Below are 18018 nucleotides of genomic sequence, written 5' to 3'. Positions count from 1 at the left end.
CACTAGAGGGCTAAATATGCAGCGCTGTCGTTGTCCTGAGTTATGCGTGGTTGGAGCCTGGAGGAATCAACATAAGGGAACATTTGCTCGCGGTCCAGGACACGTAGTACACATTTGTGCAGAGGCACAGTAAACCTGTCACTGGCCAGTGAGCTTGAGACACAACCGCAGCTGAAACATCCGCTCAAACGCTGCAATTCATTGATGACTCGGTTTCCTTTTTAGAAAGGGTGTGATGGCGATTCGAGATAAGTGAGAGTATCTGTCTTCTGTTTTCGTAATGTCTTCAGTCTAGCAGCTGTATTCATCTTAACGTAAGGTATGCACCTTTGATTATTTTTGTGCTCTGTACCTTTAAGATGTTATGGTTATGCTTTGTTGTTATAAGTATTTATGTAACACATTGAATCAGAACTTAAAATGAATGATGGTGTAACTTGAATGTATTAAAATGAATTGCATTTGTTGATGTTTTGAGTGTTTTAGTATTTTACGGGTCAGTGGAATGCATAAACAGGAACAGGTTTATGTCGGACTGAGATTAGCGAATACCTTCACTTTGGATCAACCTGTTCTCGATCATTCATTTCCCAGTTCATCTACAACGTGTTTGCATTTTGTTACAATGCATCTGCTGATGCAGCAGTATTTGACACTTACTCCAATGTGCTTGTTTATAGTTTTGGTGCACAACACAGTGGGACATCATGGCTGAGGAGGAGCTCATGTTTAGTATGGAAGAGGTGGGAAGTCCTCGGGATGGACTTAGGAATGGATGTGCTAAGAGCAGAGTGGCTTTCCAAGATTCCAATGCAAGTGATGATGATGATGAAGAAGATGACCTCCGTATCTGCCCCATCTTCACTGACGATCCCGTAAGCCCAACCAAAGGCTTTTTTGACTACCCAAAGAACGTCGTTTGCAACCAGCAGCTTTCTAATTCATTGCCCAAAAACTCCTTCACGTACAGGGTGAGTCTCTCCCAGTTAATCTTAAGTTGTAAGCGCCTTACTGTAGTTTAAATGTAGTCATATGTACAATACAGCATGGTTTAGAGTGCCTCATTGCTTTTATAAAACGGTTACTACACAATAAAAACATTAATTACAACGTTATTGTATTAAGCAAATACATAAAGTAGCATTTCCTGGATAAATATAGTCTCTAACATGTAAACAAAGGCTATTTTTTGAACCAACCCCTCTTAGTACTATTTCTGTAGTACACAATATGTTTATCGTGTGTACTATCAGAATTGCATGCTATTTTTACAAAAGGTCCAAATTACATAGAAATTACATGTTATTAATATAGTCATAGTGATTGAAAACATTGCATAATGCTTAATATTTCACATGCTATTTCATACTTTTACAACAGCTACATTTCACATCAGAGATGCATATATTGTGTATTTTAACATGAATGTAATACTATATCATTACCAGAACTGGAATTATCGTTTTCATAAAGGTATTTTGATGTATATCCAAGAATGTCATTATCTTGTTCTTATCCACTTAAACAATGTCCTCTCTGTAATGGTAAAAGAGATTGTCTGTACCACACTGAACTAGTGAACAAATGTCTTTCTTATCCACAAAGCTTTCTGTGCTGTTACCAGAGGCAGCGGTGCACTAATGTACTGTATGCAAAAATTGTTTTTCTTCCATCTCTGTGACACACTCACTTCCATATATGGAGCTCTCTCAAGCTCTAATGATGATATGACTTCCTTAAAGTCTTGTACTGTAAATCATACTGTAAATACAGTAAGTCAGGTTGCTTTTATACTAACATGTTTGTGTTTAAACAAGTGGGTTTGTCTATTCCTTCAATTTAGAACAAAAATGAAAACGAGCAGGATGGGCAATCTGTCAGGTTTGGCTCTTTAACTGAGAAAGGCCGGGTATGTGTAGAAAAGTTTCAATTTTCACCCTTCACCTTTACTTTTGCTTTCTTTCCCAGATTTTATTAATCCATCTTACCCTGTGTCATTGTGGGATCTTGCCTGGAATGCATGCTTTTTCCATATATCTCCTGTCGCCTTATTTTCCCTTTCATTCCTTCTACTTTTGCTCGCTTTAAAGAGAAAGACATCTGTTAGGGATTCAAGGAATTTATGTCTGATACAGATGGCAATATTTCATATGTTATGGCTAATATGATGGCTAAAATTGTAAATCCAGTGCACTTTAATTTCTATTTTCTAAATGCATGTTAAAGATCTCTTTTTTAACTATTTATATGTGCACATATTTCATTTTTAAAAACGGTTTATAATGTACAGCAGAGAAAATGCAACTTTGTAGTGCTTTTTTAACCAAGCACTTAGCACTCGGTAATATATAATTAATTCAAGTGAAGTGAGTACTCTTTAGGAGATGCCTATGGATTATGAATATCTATGTCACGTTATGTCTTATGACACATGGGTAATGTTTCCATACTTTAGGGGTTCCCTGTAAAGAGAAGCCCACACTTTCCTAGTGTCTGGCGTATATTTGAACTCACTGTCTCACTGACCTTTCGAAAGGAAATAAATAATTGGCTGGATGTACATGTCCACAGGATCTACGTTTACTAGTTATTTTGAGATATGGTGTCATGTCTGCCGCACTTCAGGTTTACTTCACTGATGACACTTGTATCATGATGAGACTTGTACTACAGTATAGTAGTACAGTAAACTAGACGTCTTACAGCTGTTATTCAGAATTTGCAAAGCGCAAAGTTCAGGAAATAACCAAGCCCGGTGTTTGCTCCTGACAAATGCTTATCAGGATCACAGAACAGCAATTTGTTGTTGGAGTACCTGTCCAACAGGAACGGGAATCAAGGAATGTAACAATTCTGGTTCCGATTCTGATTTCTGAAGGGAACAGGGTGTCACGATAATAATTTTTATTTAAACTCCCTAGCCTAATGTCCTAAATTTTTTTCAGCATTGATTCAAGCTTTTCTTTGTGCTTTTATTTCTGCATGACCATTGACATACCTCTTTTCCTCCAGTAGCTTCTTTCTTTTCCCAACCATTGTTTTGTGCTTGCACACAGCCCTAAAATATAGTGTGGATCTCTGCCATCTTCAGTTCTTTAACCCATACAGACAGATGTGAATGTTTTTCGAACAACTTCAATTTTATCTTGCTCAGGCAACTTGGAAACATGCTATTCAGAAAGCCAAAGCCATGCCAGATCCTTGGGCTGAGTTCCATCTGGAGGAAATTGAGACAGAACGCTGCACTCGATACAGGTGAGGCCTTTTGAATTGTTAACCTACTATTCAAGCCAAGGAATGAAAGTTTGAATGCATCAAGTGGCAACACCTACACTGTAAAAAACAATTTGTTGAGTCAAATTATAATAATTTGTAACATGGCTGCCTTAAAATTTTAAGTTCAGTCAACCCAAAAAAGTTTATTCAAGTTGAAATGTTAAATTATACTAAGTGACAACTTAGATATTTGAGTTGAATCAACTTAAAATTTTAAGGCAGCTGGGTTACTTACTCATCTGGTAAGTTTAGCAAACAAATATCTAAGTTATTGCTTAGTACAACTTAACATTTCAAGTTGACTAAACTTATTTTAGTTGACTGAACTTAAAATTTTAAGGCAGCAGGGTAACAAATTATTTTAAGCTGACTCAACAAATTGTGTTTTTTATTTTTTACAGTGTAGGCAGTGTTGGAAAAGCTGATTTGAGTCTTTAGACAGCCGAGCCACAAGCTAGGTCAAGCTGTTCTTTGGGAAAAGCAGTATATTTAGCTACACTACAGACTAGCAACAAAAAGCAGCTACAGGGGTTAAAGGGTTAAAACATTCCAGTCTTTTGTTTGTCTTCAGAACACAGTTAAAGATATTTCTGTCCATCCAACCAAAACTTTGACTTGAGTTGAGTGGTTTAATCCAGAGGCAACTACTTCAGTGAAAATATATCACATATAAAAATTAGGGTTTTGAATAAATTAACAATTTTGGTTACAGTGACAGAATCCATCAAAATCTAGAATGTTACTGCACTATTTTGAAAACACCTTAGCTACTCTCATGTTACTGAAAAATGTGAAATTTGTAGCATTGCTGCTTTTAATTGGTGAGTCCCCAACTCTGCACACGAGATTGACCCTTGTGCCCTATCATCACTGAACTTTGGTTTTTATCACAATGCCACATCACTTGACACAACTCTAAATCAATCTCAGATGAATTCAGAACGTCATTGCATGTTAAATAAGGGACACTGAACATATAATGTCAGATGGATACAAACACAAGGGGTCCAATCCCAGTTTCAAGACTCTAAATTTAAGCATTTGTAACTTCACACCTCTAAAATATCCCTTGACTCTCAGCCAACGGCTGTGTGTGCCATTAAACAACTGTGTCTGATGGGTTGGTCCACATGGTACACAGTGTTCTGGGCCAGGGGGAAAAAAAAGCAGCACTTACTTGTGTAAATACTGGCTGTTCGCTTTAAGGACTGTGCCTATTGTGCAGTAGTTGCTTCATTAACTCTTTCATTGACTGTTCCAGTGAATACAAATAATTACTTATATATAAGTAATAATAATAATTATCCTCATAATGTAGAAGATACATTTTTAAGGGTAAAATGCATTTACATTGGATGAATTTGCATCTCTATGTAGTCACACATTTGAGGCTGATTTTCAGCTGCTGCTGTGGAAAAAGTTTGAGAACTACTTCCTGAGAATGAAAGGGAATAGAAAGCTATTTTTAAGATGATTCAAATGTAAATGTGTTTTTGCTCTTTAGATACAATGCAGTTACTGGTGAATGGGCAAAAGATGACATATTTATCAAGGTTTCCTCTCAGGTATTTGGCACCATAATACACTTGTTTTCTGTGATTGTAACACCAACATAAATATGATGATGCTGATTATTTATGTTTTTTTTTTTTTTTTAATTCATTTATATTTCTTTCACAGCCATTTGGGAAAGGGGCCATGAGGGAATGCTTTAGAGCGTAAGTCAAGCCAAATTAAAAATACATACCTTAGACTAGGTAAATATTAATTTTTATTAATGAGTATTGGTTTGAAGTGAAAAGTAAAATTGTACCATTTCTTGTCAATGTAATCACGTTTTTACACAGATTTTATTAATTTCTTTTTAATATAGTCTAGTTTTTACAGTTTTTATTACTTTCTTGTTAGTGTAGTTCAATTTTTCCACAGCTTTTATTACTTTCTGGTCAATGTAGTCAAATTTTTTCAGTTTTTATTAATTTCTTGTCAGTGTAGTCAAGTTTATTCACAGGTTTGGTTAATTTCTTGTCAATGTAGTCAAATTTTTCCAGTTTCTTATTAATTTCTTATAAATGTAGTCAAGCTTTTTTCCACAGTTTTTATTCTTTTCTTGTTAGTGTAGTCAAGTTTTTTCAGTTTTTTTTTTATTTCTTTTCAATGTAGTCACATTTTTTCAGTTTTTATTAATTTCTTATCAGTGTAGTCAAGTTTTTCCACAGTTTTTGTTAATTTTTTGTCAGTGTAGTCAGTTTTTCACATTTTTTGTTAATTTCATGTCAGTGTAGTCAAGTTTTCCAGTTTATCAATTTCTTGTCAGTGTAGTCACATTTTCCAGTTTTTATTAATTTCTTGTCAATGTAGTCAATTATATCAATTTTTAAATTAATTTCCTTTCAGTATATTCAAGTTTTTCAACAGTATTTGTTCATTTCTTGTAAATGTAGTTGTTTTTTCCAGTTTTTATTCACCTTTTAACTTTTTTCAGTAATTTCTTATTAATATAGTCTACTTTTTACAGTTTTTATTCTTTTCTTGTCAGTGTAGTCAAGTTTTTTCACAGTTTTTTAAATTTCTTTTCAATGTAGTCACATTTTTCCAGTTTTTATTAATGTAGTCAAGTTTTTCCACAGTTTTTGTTAATTTTTTGACAATGTAGTCAATTTTTCCTCAATTTTTGTTAATTTCTTGTTTTCCAGTTTTTATTAATTTCTTATCAATGTAGTCAAGTTTTTCCACAGTTTTTGTTAATTTTTTGTCAGTGTAGTCAATTTTTCCACAATTTCTGTTAATTTCATGTCAGTGTAGTCAAGTTTTCCAGTTTTAATTAATTTCTTAAAGTTTTTTTTTTATCAATGTCTTGTCAATGTTGTCAAGTTTTTCTACAGTTTTTATTAATTTCCTGTCAATATAGTCACATTTTTCACAGTTTTTATTCATTTCTTGTCAATGTAGTCAATTTTGTCCATTTTTATTAATTTCTCATCAGTGTATTCATGTTTTTCCACTTTTTGTTCATTTCTTGTAAATGATGTTGTTTTTCCAGTTTTTATTCACCTTTTAATTTTTTTCAGTTATTTAAAAAAAAATAATTAAAAGTACAAATCCATGTAAGTGTTTAATTGCTGTCAAAACTGCACATTATAACAATAAAATCATTAGAAATATGTTAGAATAGTTCTACTTGTCACACTGCATGATTATTACTGACACTTTTACTGAAGTCATATCACCACATTAACCAGCATGGTTTTAAAATGTTTAGTTATGCTTTATAAAATATACATCCCTTCTAGTTGGTACGTCCCTTTTTTAATGGTTTATCTTCCATTTTTCAAGTGATAGTTTTACAACTCTCATCTTGTGTTTTGAAGTGTTTTTTGCTGACCTGTAGCTTTCTGTTCACTTTCGTTTACAGGAAGAAGTTGTCAAACTTTTCCCACAGCAGCAACTGGAAATCAGCCTCCAACTACGTGGCTAAAAGTTACATGGAGACTGTGGACAGAGAGGTTTACTTTGAGGATGTGAGGTTACAAATGGAGGCTAAATTATGGGGTGAGGAGTTCAATCGCCACAGGCCACCCAAACAGGTACTTTATTGGTGGACGTACTTTGTGAACGAGGTTTGACCACTCAAACAATAATATATATGAAATTTGGTTGAAATTAGGTTGACATCATGCAGATGTGTGTTGTGGAAATGATTAGTCGCCCAGGGAGCCCTTTGTTTCACCTTGAACACTACATTGAGGGGAAGTACACAAAGTACAACTCCAACTCTGGTTTTGTGAGGGACGATAACATACGGCTTACACCTCAGGTATATTGCGAAGGATATAACAAATCTGAATTTTGTTGTTAAAGTTATGTGTTATTATTAATTGGCAATTATGTTTTTGTGGCTTTAGGCATTCAGTCACTTTACATTTGAGCGCTCTGGACACCAGCTGATAGTGGTGGACATTCAGGGTGTTGGGGACCTTTACACAGACCCTCAGATCCACACTGAGAAGGGGACCGACTTTGGAGATGGCAACCTAGGTATTTATCATTTTTGCGTAGAAATTTGAAGAATTTGATTTCACCGTTTGTCATGATTATCTATGTGTTTCAGGTGTGCGTGGCATGGCTCTTTTCTTCCACTCCCACCTGTGTAATAAGATCTGTAGGAGTATGGGCCTCACTCGCTTTGACCTTTCCCCTTCTGAAATTGCACAGTTGGACTGCACCAACAAATTGCTGGTTTGTACTGGATAAAAAAAAGTTTCTAATATAATCATAACCAGGGCTTGATGATAGGGTGGCCTGGGGTTAGTGTAAGAGATCTGGGCCAGCTGATGGAGCTGCTCAATAGGGACATTGTTATATTTATACAGTATAAAATGTTATAAAATGCCAACACAGGAGTTAGAAAAACCCAATAGGATTTTTTCATCAGCTTTTAGATTGTTAAAAAATAAGATCTGTGACCAACAAAAATGTATGATTCTTAGTTCTGTTCATCACAATAATCTTCACAAATGAACATAACTTTTAAGAATTTCGAAGCCTGAATACAACTGGCAGAAATAATAAGCTAAACAGCTGCTATGCACGAGCTACACCACAATCGCATGACTTAAACACTATTAAGCTCATTTTTCTGACTTTATTTAAAAACATTTTCTCTGAAAATTTGAGTTATAATAGTTTGTAGAAGAGTGATTATGAACACAATGGGGCGATTAGTGAATTAGTGAGTAGATACAGTTGAGGTCAAAAGTTTACATACACTTTGCAGTATCTGCAAAATGAGTATTTTACCAAAATAACAGGGATCATACAAAATGCATGTTATTTTTTTTTATTTAATACTGACTTGAATAAGATATTTAACATAAAAGATGTTAACATATATTTCACAAGAGAAAATAGTAGTTGAATTTATAAAAATGACCCCATTCAAAAGTTACACATGCTTGATTCTCAATACTGTGTTGTTGCCTTAATGATCCACAGCTGTGTTTTTGTTTAGTGATAGTTGTTCATGAGTCCCTTGTTTGTCCTGAACAGTTAAACTTCCCGCTGTTCTTCAGAAAAATCCTTCAGGTCCCTTAAATTCTTTGGTTTTTCAGCATTTTTGTGTATTTGAACCCTTTCTAACAATGACTGTATGATTTTGAGATCCATCTTTTCACCCTGAGGACAACTGAGGGACTCATATGCAACTATTACAGAAGGTTTAAACACTCACTGATGCTTCAGAAGGAAAAACGATGCATAAAGAACTAGGGGTGTAAACTTTTGAACAGAATGAATATGTGTACATTTTCGTTCTTTGCCTAAATATCATATTTTTTCCATTTAGTACTGCCCTTCAGAAGCTACAGAAGATACTTACATATTTCCCAGAAGAAAAAATAAATTAAATTTATCTTGATCTTCAAATTCAAAAAGTTTTCACCCCACTGGCTCTTAATGCATTGTGTTTTCTTTCTGAAGCATCAGTGAGTGTTTGAACCTTCTGTAATAGTTGCATGTGAGTCCCTCAGTTGTCCTCAGGGTGAAAAGATGGATCTCAAAATCATACAGTCATTGCTGGAAAGAGTTTAGATCAGTACTAAATAAAAAAAAAATAACAACAACAACAACCTCTCAACCTCCCAGTCCCAATTAGCCATTTGTTAGCAACCAACTTTTGCAAGATAATTAAAATATTGTATTACTTATTAAAAGCAGGTATTACTGTTGTATTGTATGATGTAGAACAAAACATCAAAATATCTTGAGCTTGTGTCTACCACAGCCATTTACCCAAAAACCCATTCAAAAATCTCTTTGATGTCAGGATGTTGCAACTGGAAGTGCTAAAATGCGAACTACAAAATATCATCCTACAGCACATGTATAGCTGAAATACTGATGCACCATTTTTCAATGGTTAACAAAAAAAATGCTATACTACAATATTATACTTTTGTTCTGGTAGTTTTTTGGTATAAAAAATAAATTCTTTTTTCTAAAAAGCAGTCAGCTCAGACTGTCCTCCGTGGATGTGAAGAGCATTGTGGTTCACCCAGGGTCCGGACAACCTCTCTCGGCCACATGCCTGTTCTCCTCTCCCGGCTTTCTGAGAATTCCTCGGTTGATGAAAGCAGTGACACAGACTCTGTTCCCTGTTCACCACTTAGTATGGGCGTCTCTGCAGGCCGATCACCCCTAGGTAATACTGTACTAACCCAATACTATGAGAATGCGCTTGAGTGGCAGACAAAACAATGAATGAATCTTTTTTTAGGGACTATTAGCTGTCAGGATGTTGCAACCATCTGGAAACACTTTTTAAAATATAAGTATTTGTACGATAAAGTACAAGTAGTCCCTGCACTTGTTGTCAGCTGGCCGAGAACTTAAGTGGGCCTTTGGCTGGCTGTTTTTGATGTTACTAAAATTACCAGCTCTTTTCAATAGGAAAATAAAAATAAATATTCAATGAATTTGGCTATTTTTAGAAAGGATGTACTCTATGCTTTTTGACACAAAGCACAACCATCTTTTTATATTTTGATACCAATATGGATAACAGAAAACTGCAGTGAAAATAAGGGTTGCTCTGAGCATGTATGTCTGCAGCAGTGTCACTTTTCTAAACATAGCCACATTTATCAGAAATTTCCCCACAGAAAGGTAACTATGGTAGTTAGGGTTTGTTTTCCCAAATGCTCATTTATCTTCCTCCCTAGAGTATAAGTACTGCTGATGGTATCTGTAGTTCACTTCATGAATATTAATTAGCTGGTGTTGAAGTTGCTAGGTGACCTGGGCCAGTGTGCACCAACCTTTTGTTGTTTTGATCAGTATTATAAGCACACACATCCTAACTAACATACACAAGGCTTAAGTGGAGTATATACTTGTTTGAAATATCAAAACAGTCATGTTGAATATTTAATACTTTGATTGGAAACCGCATTAACAAAAGTGTTCAAGAAATCATCAGCATCGCCTTGATTTGGTAGTACTGCATATTCTGTTCAATCAAAACACATTGAGTTGTTTAAGACATTTTCATTTTGCTCTATTCATGTGTACAAATGAAACCAACCACAACATATTTCATTTTCACATCTGTCTGAAATGTAAAGTTTGTTCTTGTATTTCATATTCATACAGATTTAGCAGTGCATTTTTTGTTTTTGGACAATTGAGCATTCATTTGTATTCAGTTCACCTGCTACTCTGTCTTTCTGTCTATGTGTGTTTGCAGGCTGGTCATATATGAATGAAATGAACACAGATCACAAGGTCAGTTTATAAAGAAGAACATATATCCGCCATTATATTTTGTGGGAAGCTGATTATAGCAGCAATGCAAAGCTGATTTGTACTGTAAACTGTACTTACATTAACAGGACTCAGAGAATGGAGGAGACAGTGGTTATCCCAGTGAGAAACGCAGTGAAGGAGACTCAGTTGAACATCACAGTCAGGTACCGATTATCATTTATAATCTTACAAAAAAATTATATTACAATTGTTATATATTTACAATATAAAATATGTTATATTATCCACAGAAATGAGAGTTTTTAATGGTTGAGCCATTTCTTTGAAAGTGTCAACATTAAACCCACACATTTTAAACTAAACTAAGAATTTGCAACTGTTGTATTTAAATATGAATTTGAAATTAGATGCTATTCTTGCTTGTTTTCTTTGTTACTCCCAAGCAAAGTTTCCTATCTGTTAAAGTGCATTATAAATGTCTTGTTGTGTGCTGTGCTTAAATGCATCATAAAATGCAGCAGTAATAGTTTTTGGGCTCCTGAGATATTTGATGGTAGGTTTTTACATCATCATTTAGGGACGTCCCTTCTACAACAGACATTACTCAGAATCGGATGAGGACAGTGTTCGCCGGGTAACTACGAAACTATTGATAAACTCCCTGTGTCTAATCATGATAGAGTCACCCATCACCCATTGATTTCTAATCTGTTTTCTTCTCATAGATCATAGATTTAGAGTGGTGCTGTCTTGTGATCCACCTTTTATCTAAACCTCTAAACCTTTTCATCTCATTCTTCTTTCATCTAAACTCTAACCTTTATCTCATCCCACTTTGAACTGGTGGCAAGCTCTCCTTTCCCATACTGTAATCCCATATGCAGCGTTCCCACAGTCAGAAGGAAAACCTTCTAATGTCAGGAAATTCAAATCTGAATTTAAATTCAGATTTTGAATGGCATGTAAAACTCATGTCAAAATTGAAATTTTCTAGTTGTGACAAACAGCTGCTGTTTATGAGTACATGAATGACTAGAGAAGTCGTGGAAGTCCTTTAGTCAAAATGTGTGGGAACCCTGCATGTGATTTCCTGCATGCATTGCTTTTCTTATGCAGCAACATTTGAATTGTTTATTTTTGTGGTTTTCCTCACAGATGTTAGTTCTGCTGCTTCCCATAGATATGTTTTATATATAAGACAAAAACAAACAAACAAACAAACAAAAAAAACGAGACCAACAAGAGACCAGTTACATGTAAAGCAGTTTGTCAAATGACAAACTGTTTTCACTGACAATAAAAGAACAATTTACAGATCAGCTGTCCACTTTATTTGATAATTTGAGATCACAACACCAATGTTGTGAGCTATGTATCATCTATATGCATAGCTTGGTTTTGGCCAAAAAAAAAAAGATGGACATAAGACATAGTTGACTTTTGGGCATGGGACAAGTCAATGATGTTGTAATGTTTTGCCTGTTATTACTCTGGGTGCTTAATAATACACTTTTTTGTTGTTCTCAGCTGACAGAAGAAAAATGGACTTTCTACCATTCATCTCGCTCCCACATACACAGACCCTCCTGTGTGGCAATGGAAGTGGAGAGACTTAACACTATGCTTCTTGAAAGGAAGATTGGTAAATCTATCCTAGGCAAGGTAAGAAATAGTGCCATGTGTTTACAAACCTGTTCCTGAAACTGACAAATAATTTTATCTTATCATGGTTATGTCATTCCTTGGTTTTGTCAACCAAAAATTAATATTCTGTCATTGTTTACTCATCCTTGTGTCAAACACATAAGACATCTTCGGGACACAAATTAGGATATTTTAGATCTGAGAGGTTACTGTCCCTCCAATTAAAGTCAATTGCAACCAAAACTTTGAAGATCCAAAAAGATCTTAAAGATGTCGTAAAACTAATCAGTTTATTCTAAGTCTTCTAAAGAGATTTAGTTCACTCCTGAATTAAAATTCCCTGTTAATTTACTCATACCCATGTCATCCAAGATGTTCATGTCTTTCTTACTTTAGTCGATAAGAAATAAAGGTTTTTGAGAAAAACATTCCAGAATTTTCCTCCATATAGTGGACTTCAGTGGTGGCCCAATGGGTTGAAAGTTTAAATGGCAGTTTCAATGCAGTTCCAAAGGGCTCTAAACAATCCAAGCCAAGGAATAAGGGTCTTTTCTTGTAAAACAATCTGTCATTTTCTACAAAAATGTTTTAAATCTATATACTTTTTAACGACAAATGCTCATCTTGCACAATTTTGTCAGCTATTTTCAGTTTTAGTCGTAGTCCTGTGTTAGTCACTGTCCTTGTTAGTTTTTATCATATTTTGTCAACCTTATTCTATTTTATTTTAGTCATTTTAGTCGACTAAAAAGTCTCAGCATATTAGTCTAGTCAATGAAATCTTCGTCGATTAAACTGATCAAAAAAAAAAAATACACTTTCACCAGTAAGCACAAAGCAATGTGGACTCATACACATGATTTGTTTTACCTCATCTAATGTACTGAGTTATTATAGGCTAATTTTTATATAAATTAATATTAAAGACTTACTGCACGCTCTGTGTCTACACTATGAAAACTGGTAAAACAAACGAAAAATATTGTAACAGTGAAATTCCTAATTGTAATTCCAGTAATTACAAATTGCAGTAGCCAGTGTTTCTCTATTAAAGGGGGGGCCCCCATCAGAGGCCCCTTTTCTAGAAGTTGATATGATTCTTTAGGGTCTTAATGAAATGCCTATAATATACTTTGGTTAAAAATTTTCAATGGTAGTGTAAAACAACACCCTTTTTACCTTGTCAAAATGAGCTCTGCAAAAATCGTCCCATTCTGAGGGATTGTTCCTTTAAATGCAGATGAGCTCTGCTCGCCCCGCCCATCTCTTCTCTCTGCTGCTCTGAGAAATTGTTTACTTTAGCTGCATTTAGTGCATTTAGCTGCGAAACTTGCTAACTAGCATGTTATTAGGAAAGGTGATTGCAGAGATTCATAAAAAACCCGTATACTCACTTGTGGTGTAGGTGAAGCTGGATCACGAATGATTTGCACAAACATAGATGCATTTATGTAGATCGGGAGGCGCATTCCCTTCACAAACAAACGTAATCTACTGCATCTTCAGCGGCTCAGATGTCGGGAGTAAATGACGACCACTATGTTCATCATTACATCCAGCAACACAACACCTCAATCACTCAATCTGAGATATTCTTGTCTAACTTACATCCCTGCTTCGGCATCAAAACAATAGAGGTCGGACTGTTACAGCTGACGCCACACCGACAAGCATCTTAGAATGGCTCGATTTGAAAAAAGGGGTATTATATTATTTTTACAGATTAATTAAAAACCACTGCATGGATTTTTATCATTATAGGGTAGATTTGTACATACACTGCCAACACACATTAATGTTCAAACAACATTTAAAAGTGAACTTTGCATCTGATGACCCCTTTAAAACAACAGTGGTTAAGTAAGTGTATTTATTCAGCAACCACAATCGCAAACAATATAGTCAAGATCTCATGACAGAAGACCTGGCTGAGTGACACTTTCAGTTAGATTGCTAAACTCCAGCTTGTTTGTCGGTGTTTTCAGATTGACAGTGGCGGCGATTCCACAATGAAGAGCATGCGCACTCATGCACATGGCTGCCAGATTACAAAAAATAAACAAAGCACTGGGCAGACAATGTATCATTGTAACAGAGAAGCTCTGATTCAGGGATTTGAACTCTGGCAACTGCACACATGAAAGCTTGGGTAATAGTGGCGTGTACAGAAATCTGCAATAATATTTTGTCCTCTTTTTTTTTTGATGAGAATAAAAAGAGATTTGGTAAAGCTTTTATTTTTTAAATACATTTTAGTCTTGTCTTTTATTGTCAACAAATTGCATGTTGATATAGACATACACTGCCCTCCGAAAGTTTGGAAACGCCCTGGAGAAGTGGGGTTTTGGACAATATTGGCATGAATCCTTTTTAATGTGTGATAATTTTGCACTGATAAGGGACAACACAAACTACGAAAACATATTTTATTACATAAACAGTTTATACATAGAAAAAACTTAAATTTTCAATTTAACAAAATATACACCATTAGCAGCTATTACAGCTCTGCATAATCTGGGCCTAAATTCATTGTATTCCAAACTTGATTGGCAATCAGTTGTTGAAGCTGTTAAGGTGAGCTGACCCAAAAATCTTTTAAAAACCTGGGCCAAGTTTAAACCAGCCATGTCTGACTTTGACATGTACATATTGCCATTATTATGTAATCAAAATTAAAATGATTATTGCTTGTCTTCAATGATAATGTCAAGTTAATTTAATGTATTTGCACCATGCTGATATCATCCAAAACCACACTTTGCCAGGGGTGTTTCCATACTTTTGGAGGGCAGTGTAGTTATCATTTATTGACCTTAATGTCCTCTTGTCTTTGTCTCGTTTTAGTCCTGGGAAAAAAGCTTGTCAACGAACATTTTTTGTCATAGTTTACCTAAACAAAATGAACACTGCTAATCATTTAAATACATTGGAAATGTCATGTGTGTTAGTTTTTTTTTTTGTCTGTGTACTCCGGTTCAGAAAAGAAGTGTAGGGTGAAAAGCTCCATCTCAATTTCTCCTCCAAACTACAATTTGGACCTTAAACCCATTGATCCCCATTGAAATCCACTATATGGAGAAAAATCCTAGAATGTTTTCCTCAAAAACCTTAATTTCTTTTCAACTGAAGAAAGAAAGACATTTTGGATGACATAGGGGTGGATACTTTTTAATTCTGCTTGCATGAATAAATATTTGAGCTTTCATGTTTACCACACCCTTTAAGGTACATCTAGCCATGGTACGCTACCACGAGGCCGGGCGTTTCTGTGAGAAGGATGCACCATGGGACCAGATTTCTGCAATGTACCATTTGGAAAGGGCTGCCATGTGCGGGGAGCTTGAGGCTATAGTTGCCCTTGGCCAATGTTACCTTCAGCTGCCACATCACATTCTACCGGAGATTGAATTAGAGGTGCTTTCATTTCCTAATTATCGTACGGTTGGTGTGGTGGTCGTGCTAATGCTTCCTCTGTCATGCCTGTATTGTTTCATCTCAGGCGTCTGAGGAAAACAGCAGGAAGGGTTTCCGCTTTCTGCTGCAGGCTGCTGAGGCAGGGGACCGGCCAAGTATGATTCTAGTAGCACGAGCATTTGACACGGGTTTGAACCTCCCTTCTGATAGGTGAGAAAGGCATTGATTGAATTTTTATCTGTATGGACCAAGATGTGTTAGGAACATAAATTTTATTTTGGACTTTGAAAATACAGGGCTATGGACTGGAAACACGCTGTCCAGTGGTATGATTCTGCCCTTAAGATGACAGACTACGACGAGGGGGGAGAATTTGATGGAATGCAGGATGAGCCACGCTACCTTCTGTTGGCACGATTGGCTGAGATGTACCAGGAGGGAGGGCACAACTTAGATGCAGACCCCCAAAGAGCAGGTGAGTGTATCTCGTAAAGTCAAATTGGCAGTTTTGGTTTTTGGATGTGTCCTGAATTTGTTGTAACATTTTAAATTGGGATTGTATGCACATGAGTCATGATGTGATTACATTTTGTAGGTGATCTTTTCACTGAAGCTGCTGATGCAGCTATGGAGGCCATGAAGGGGAGACTGGCTAATCAGTACTACATGAAAGCAGAGGAAGCATGGTCTATGATGGAAGAATGAAAGTGCTGGTGTGCAAAAAAAGCATGAACATGGTTCCTATTGTGCACCCAGCCCGTTTACATGCTGTTTTCAATGCCTTATGTTTTCTTCGGGTCCTTTTGACTTTTAGAGAAATAATGTTGATATTGGATCAGTTTTCTAATGAATGTGATAAGGGCATACGCTGATTCTATACTGAGGTGCTACATACACATACTCTTCTGGTTCATTTTTCCTTAAGAATAGTTGCACAGTGTCTGCATCCTGTTCAGGTTGCTTCATGGGAATATGTGCATTACCTGTCAATCATTTCTTTCTCTTGTTTCTGAAAGGACAACTGGACGTTTATTTAAAAAAACATGTTGTGACTGTTAAAAATGGCATTTAACTTCAGTAAAATATATTTGCTACTATTGTTAGATCTGATCATGTCTAAGAATATTAAGCATCAACAGCTATCGCTGTGAGATTTAAGATGTTTTGTGTTGACTGTCTAAAACTTTAATAATTCACCATAATGAAGGAGAGTAGATGTGAGTGTGATAATTTTTGGTGGTTATTTTTCAAATGAGAACAAGATTGATTACAAAGACACAAACAATAAAATAATTTGTAAAGAATTAAGTCTCATTAAACATTATGCTGTTGTCTTTAAATTCATACCAAGATATCATTGCACATAAATTAATGTTAAGAAATAACAAATTATATAAAATGGAATTTCAGGCATGGCAAGGACTAAAATAATTATAGTAATTTAAGTATATGATCAAATATAAATTATGATAATGTACAGACAGTTGGATATTATCACAAAACAAACCCTTCCCTGATAGCACACATACATCACTAAGACGTCTATTTGACGTCTACATTTACATCTGCAAGACGTATGTTTTAGATTGTGAAGACGAAGACATCTGTTAGATGTCTTTAAGATGTTTATTTAGAATGTGTGTAAAACTGACATCTTACAGACATCTGTCAGATGTTTGTACACCACACTGATCAAGTGATCTTTAACAGACATCTTAAAGATGTACAGGTGCATCTCAATAAATTAGAATGTCATGGAAAAGTTCATTTATTTCAGTAATTCAACTCAAATTGTGAAACTCGTGTATTAAATAAATTCAATGCACACAGACTGAAGTAGTTTAAGTCTTTGGTTCTTTTAATTGTGATGATTTTGGCTCACATTTAACAAAAACCCACTAATTCACTCATCTCAACAAATTAGAATATGGTGACATGCCAATTAGCTAATCAACTCAAAACACCTGCAAAAGTTTCCTGAGCCTTCAAAATGGTCTCACAGTTTGGTTCACTAGGCTACACAATCATGGGGAAGACTGCTGATCTGACAGTTGTCCAGAAGACAATCATTGACACCCTTCACAAGGAGGGTAAGCCACAAACATTCATTGCCAAAGAAGCTGGCTGTTCACAGAGTGCTGTATCCAAGCATGTTAACAGAAAGTTGAGTGGAAGGAAAAAGTGTGGAGGAAAAAGATGCACAACCAACCGAGAGAACGGCAGCCTTGAGAGGCTTGTCAAGCAAAATCGCTTCAAGAATTTGGGTGAACTTCACAAGGAATGGACTGAGGCTGGGGTCAAGGCATCAAGAGCCACCACGCACAGACGTGTCAAGGAATTTGGCTTAGTTGTCGTATTCCTCTTGTTAAGCCACTCCTGAACCACAAACAACATCAGAGGCGTCTTACCTGGGCTAAG

General features: G+C 35.6%; 1 protein-coding gene across 5 annotated transcripts; it reads left to right on the top strand.

The window, feature by feature from the left end:
- On the top strand, window positions 1–16904 carry eef2k (eukaryotic elongation factor 2 kinase). Of its 5 annotated transcripts, none has more exons than XM_051123910.1 (19): window positions 2–319; window positions 681–971; window positions 1844–1909; window positions 3155–3255; window positions 4781–4841; window positions 4957–4994; window positions 6692–6863; window positions 6944–7093; window positions 7182–7314; window positions 7388–7515; window positions 9283–9475; window positions 10520–10557; window positions 10665–10742; window positions 11117–11173; window positions 12067–12201; window positions 15412–15600; window positions 15686–15810; window positions 15897–16075; window positions 16196–16904. In XM_051123910.1, the coding sequence occupies exons 2-19, from the start codon at window positions 708–710 to the stop codon at window positions 16303–16305; spliced, it is 2217 nt and encodes a 738-aa protein (XP_050979867.1). In that variant the 5' UTR covers window positions 2–319; window positions 681–707; the 3' UTR covers window positions 16306–16904. The 5 variants fall into 5 exon arrangements, with proteins under 5 accessions (XP_050979870.1, XP_050979867.1, XP_050979868.1 ...); XM_051123909.1 differs by having other exon boundaries at window positions 4–319; window positions 9280–9475; XM_051123911.1 differs by lacking the exon at window positions 11117–11173 and having other exon boundaries at window positions 9280–9475.
- Window positions 16905–18018: the final 1114 nt, after the last annotated feature.

The sequence above is a fragment of the Labeo rohita genome, chromosome 12 (genome assembly GCF_022985175.1).
Source record: "Labeo rohita strain BAU-BD-2019 chromosome 12, IGBB_LRoh.1.0, whole genome shotgun sequence".
In the NCBI taxonomy this organism is placed as follows: domain Eukaryota; kingdom Metazoa; phylum Chordata; class Actinopteri; order Cypriniformes; family Cyprinidae; genus Labeo; species Labeo rohita.
This window is presented reverse-complemented; position numbering and strand designations above follow the sequence as displayed.

Coding starts and splice junctions, on each gene's coding strand:
- eef2k (XM_051123909.1), top strand. CDS start 708: ATGGCTGAGGAGGAGCTCATGTTTAGTATGGAAGAGGTGGGAAGTCCT. Junction 10,743..11,116: donor CAGTTGAACATCACAGTCAG/GTACCGATTATC, acceptor ATCATCATTTAG/GGACGTCCCTTCTACAACAG. Junction 15,811..15,896: donor TTGAACCTCCCTTCTGATAG/GTGAGAAAGGCA, acceptor TTGAAAATACAG/GGCTATGGACTGGAAACACG.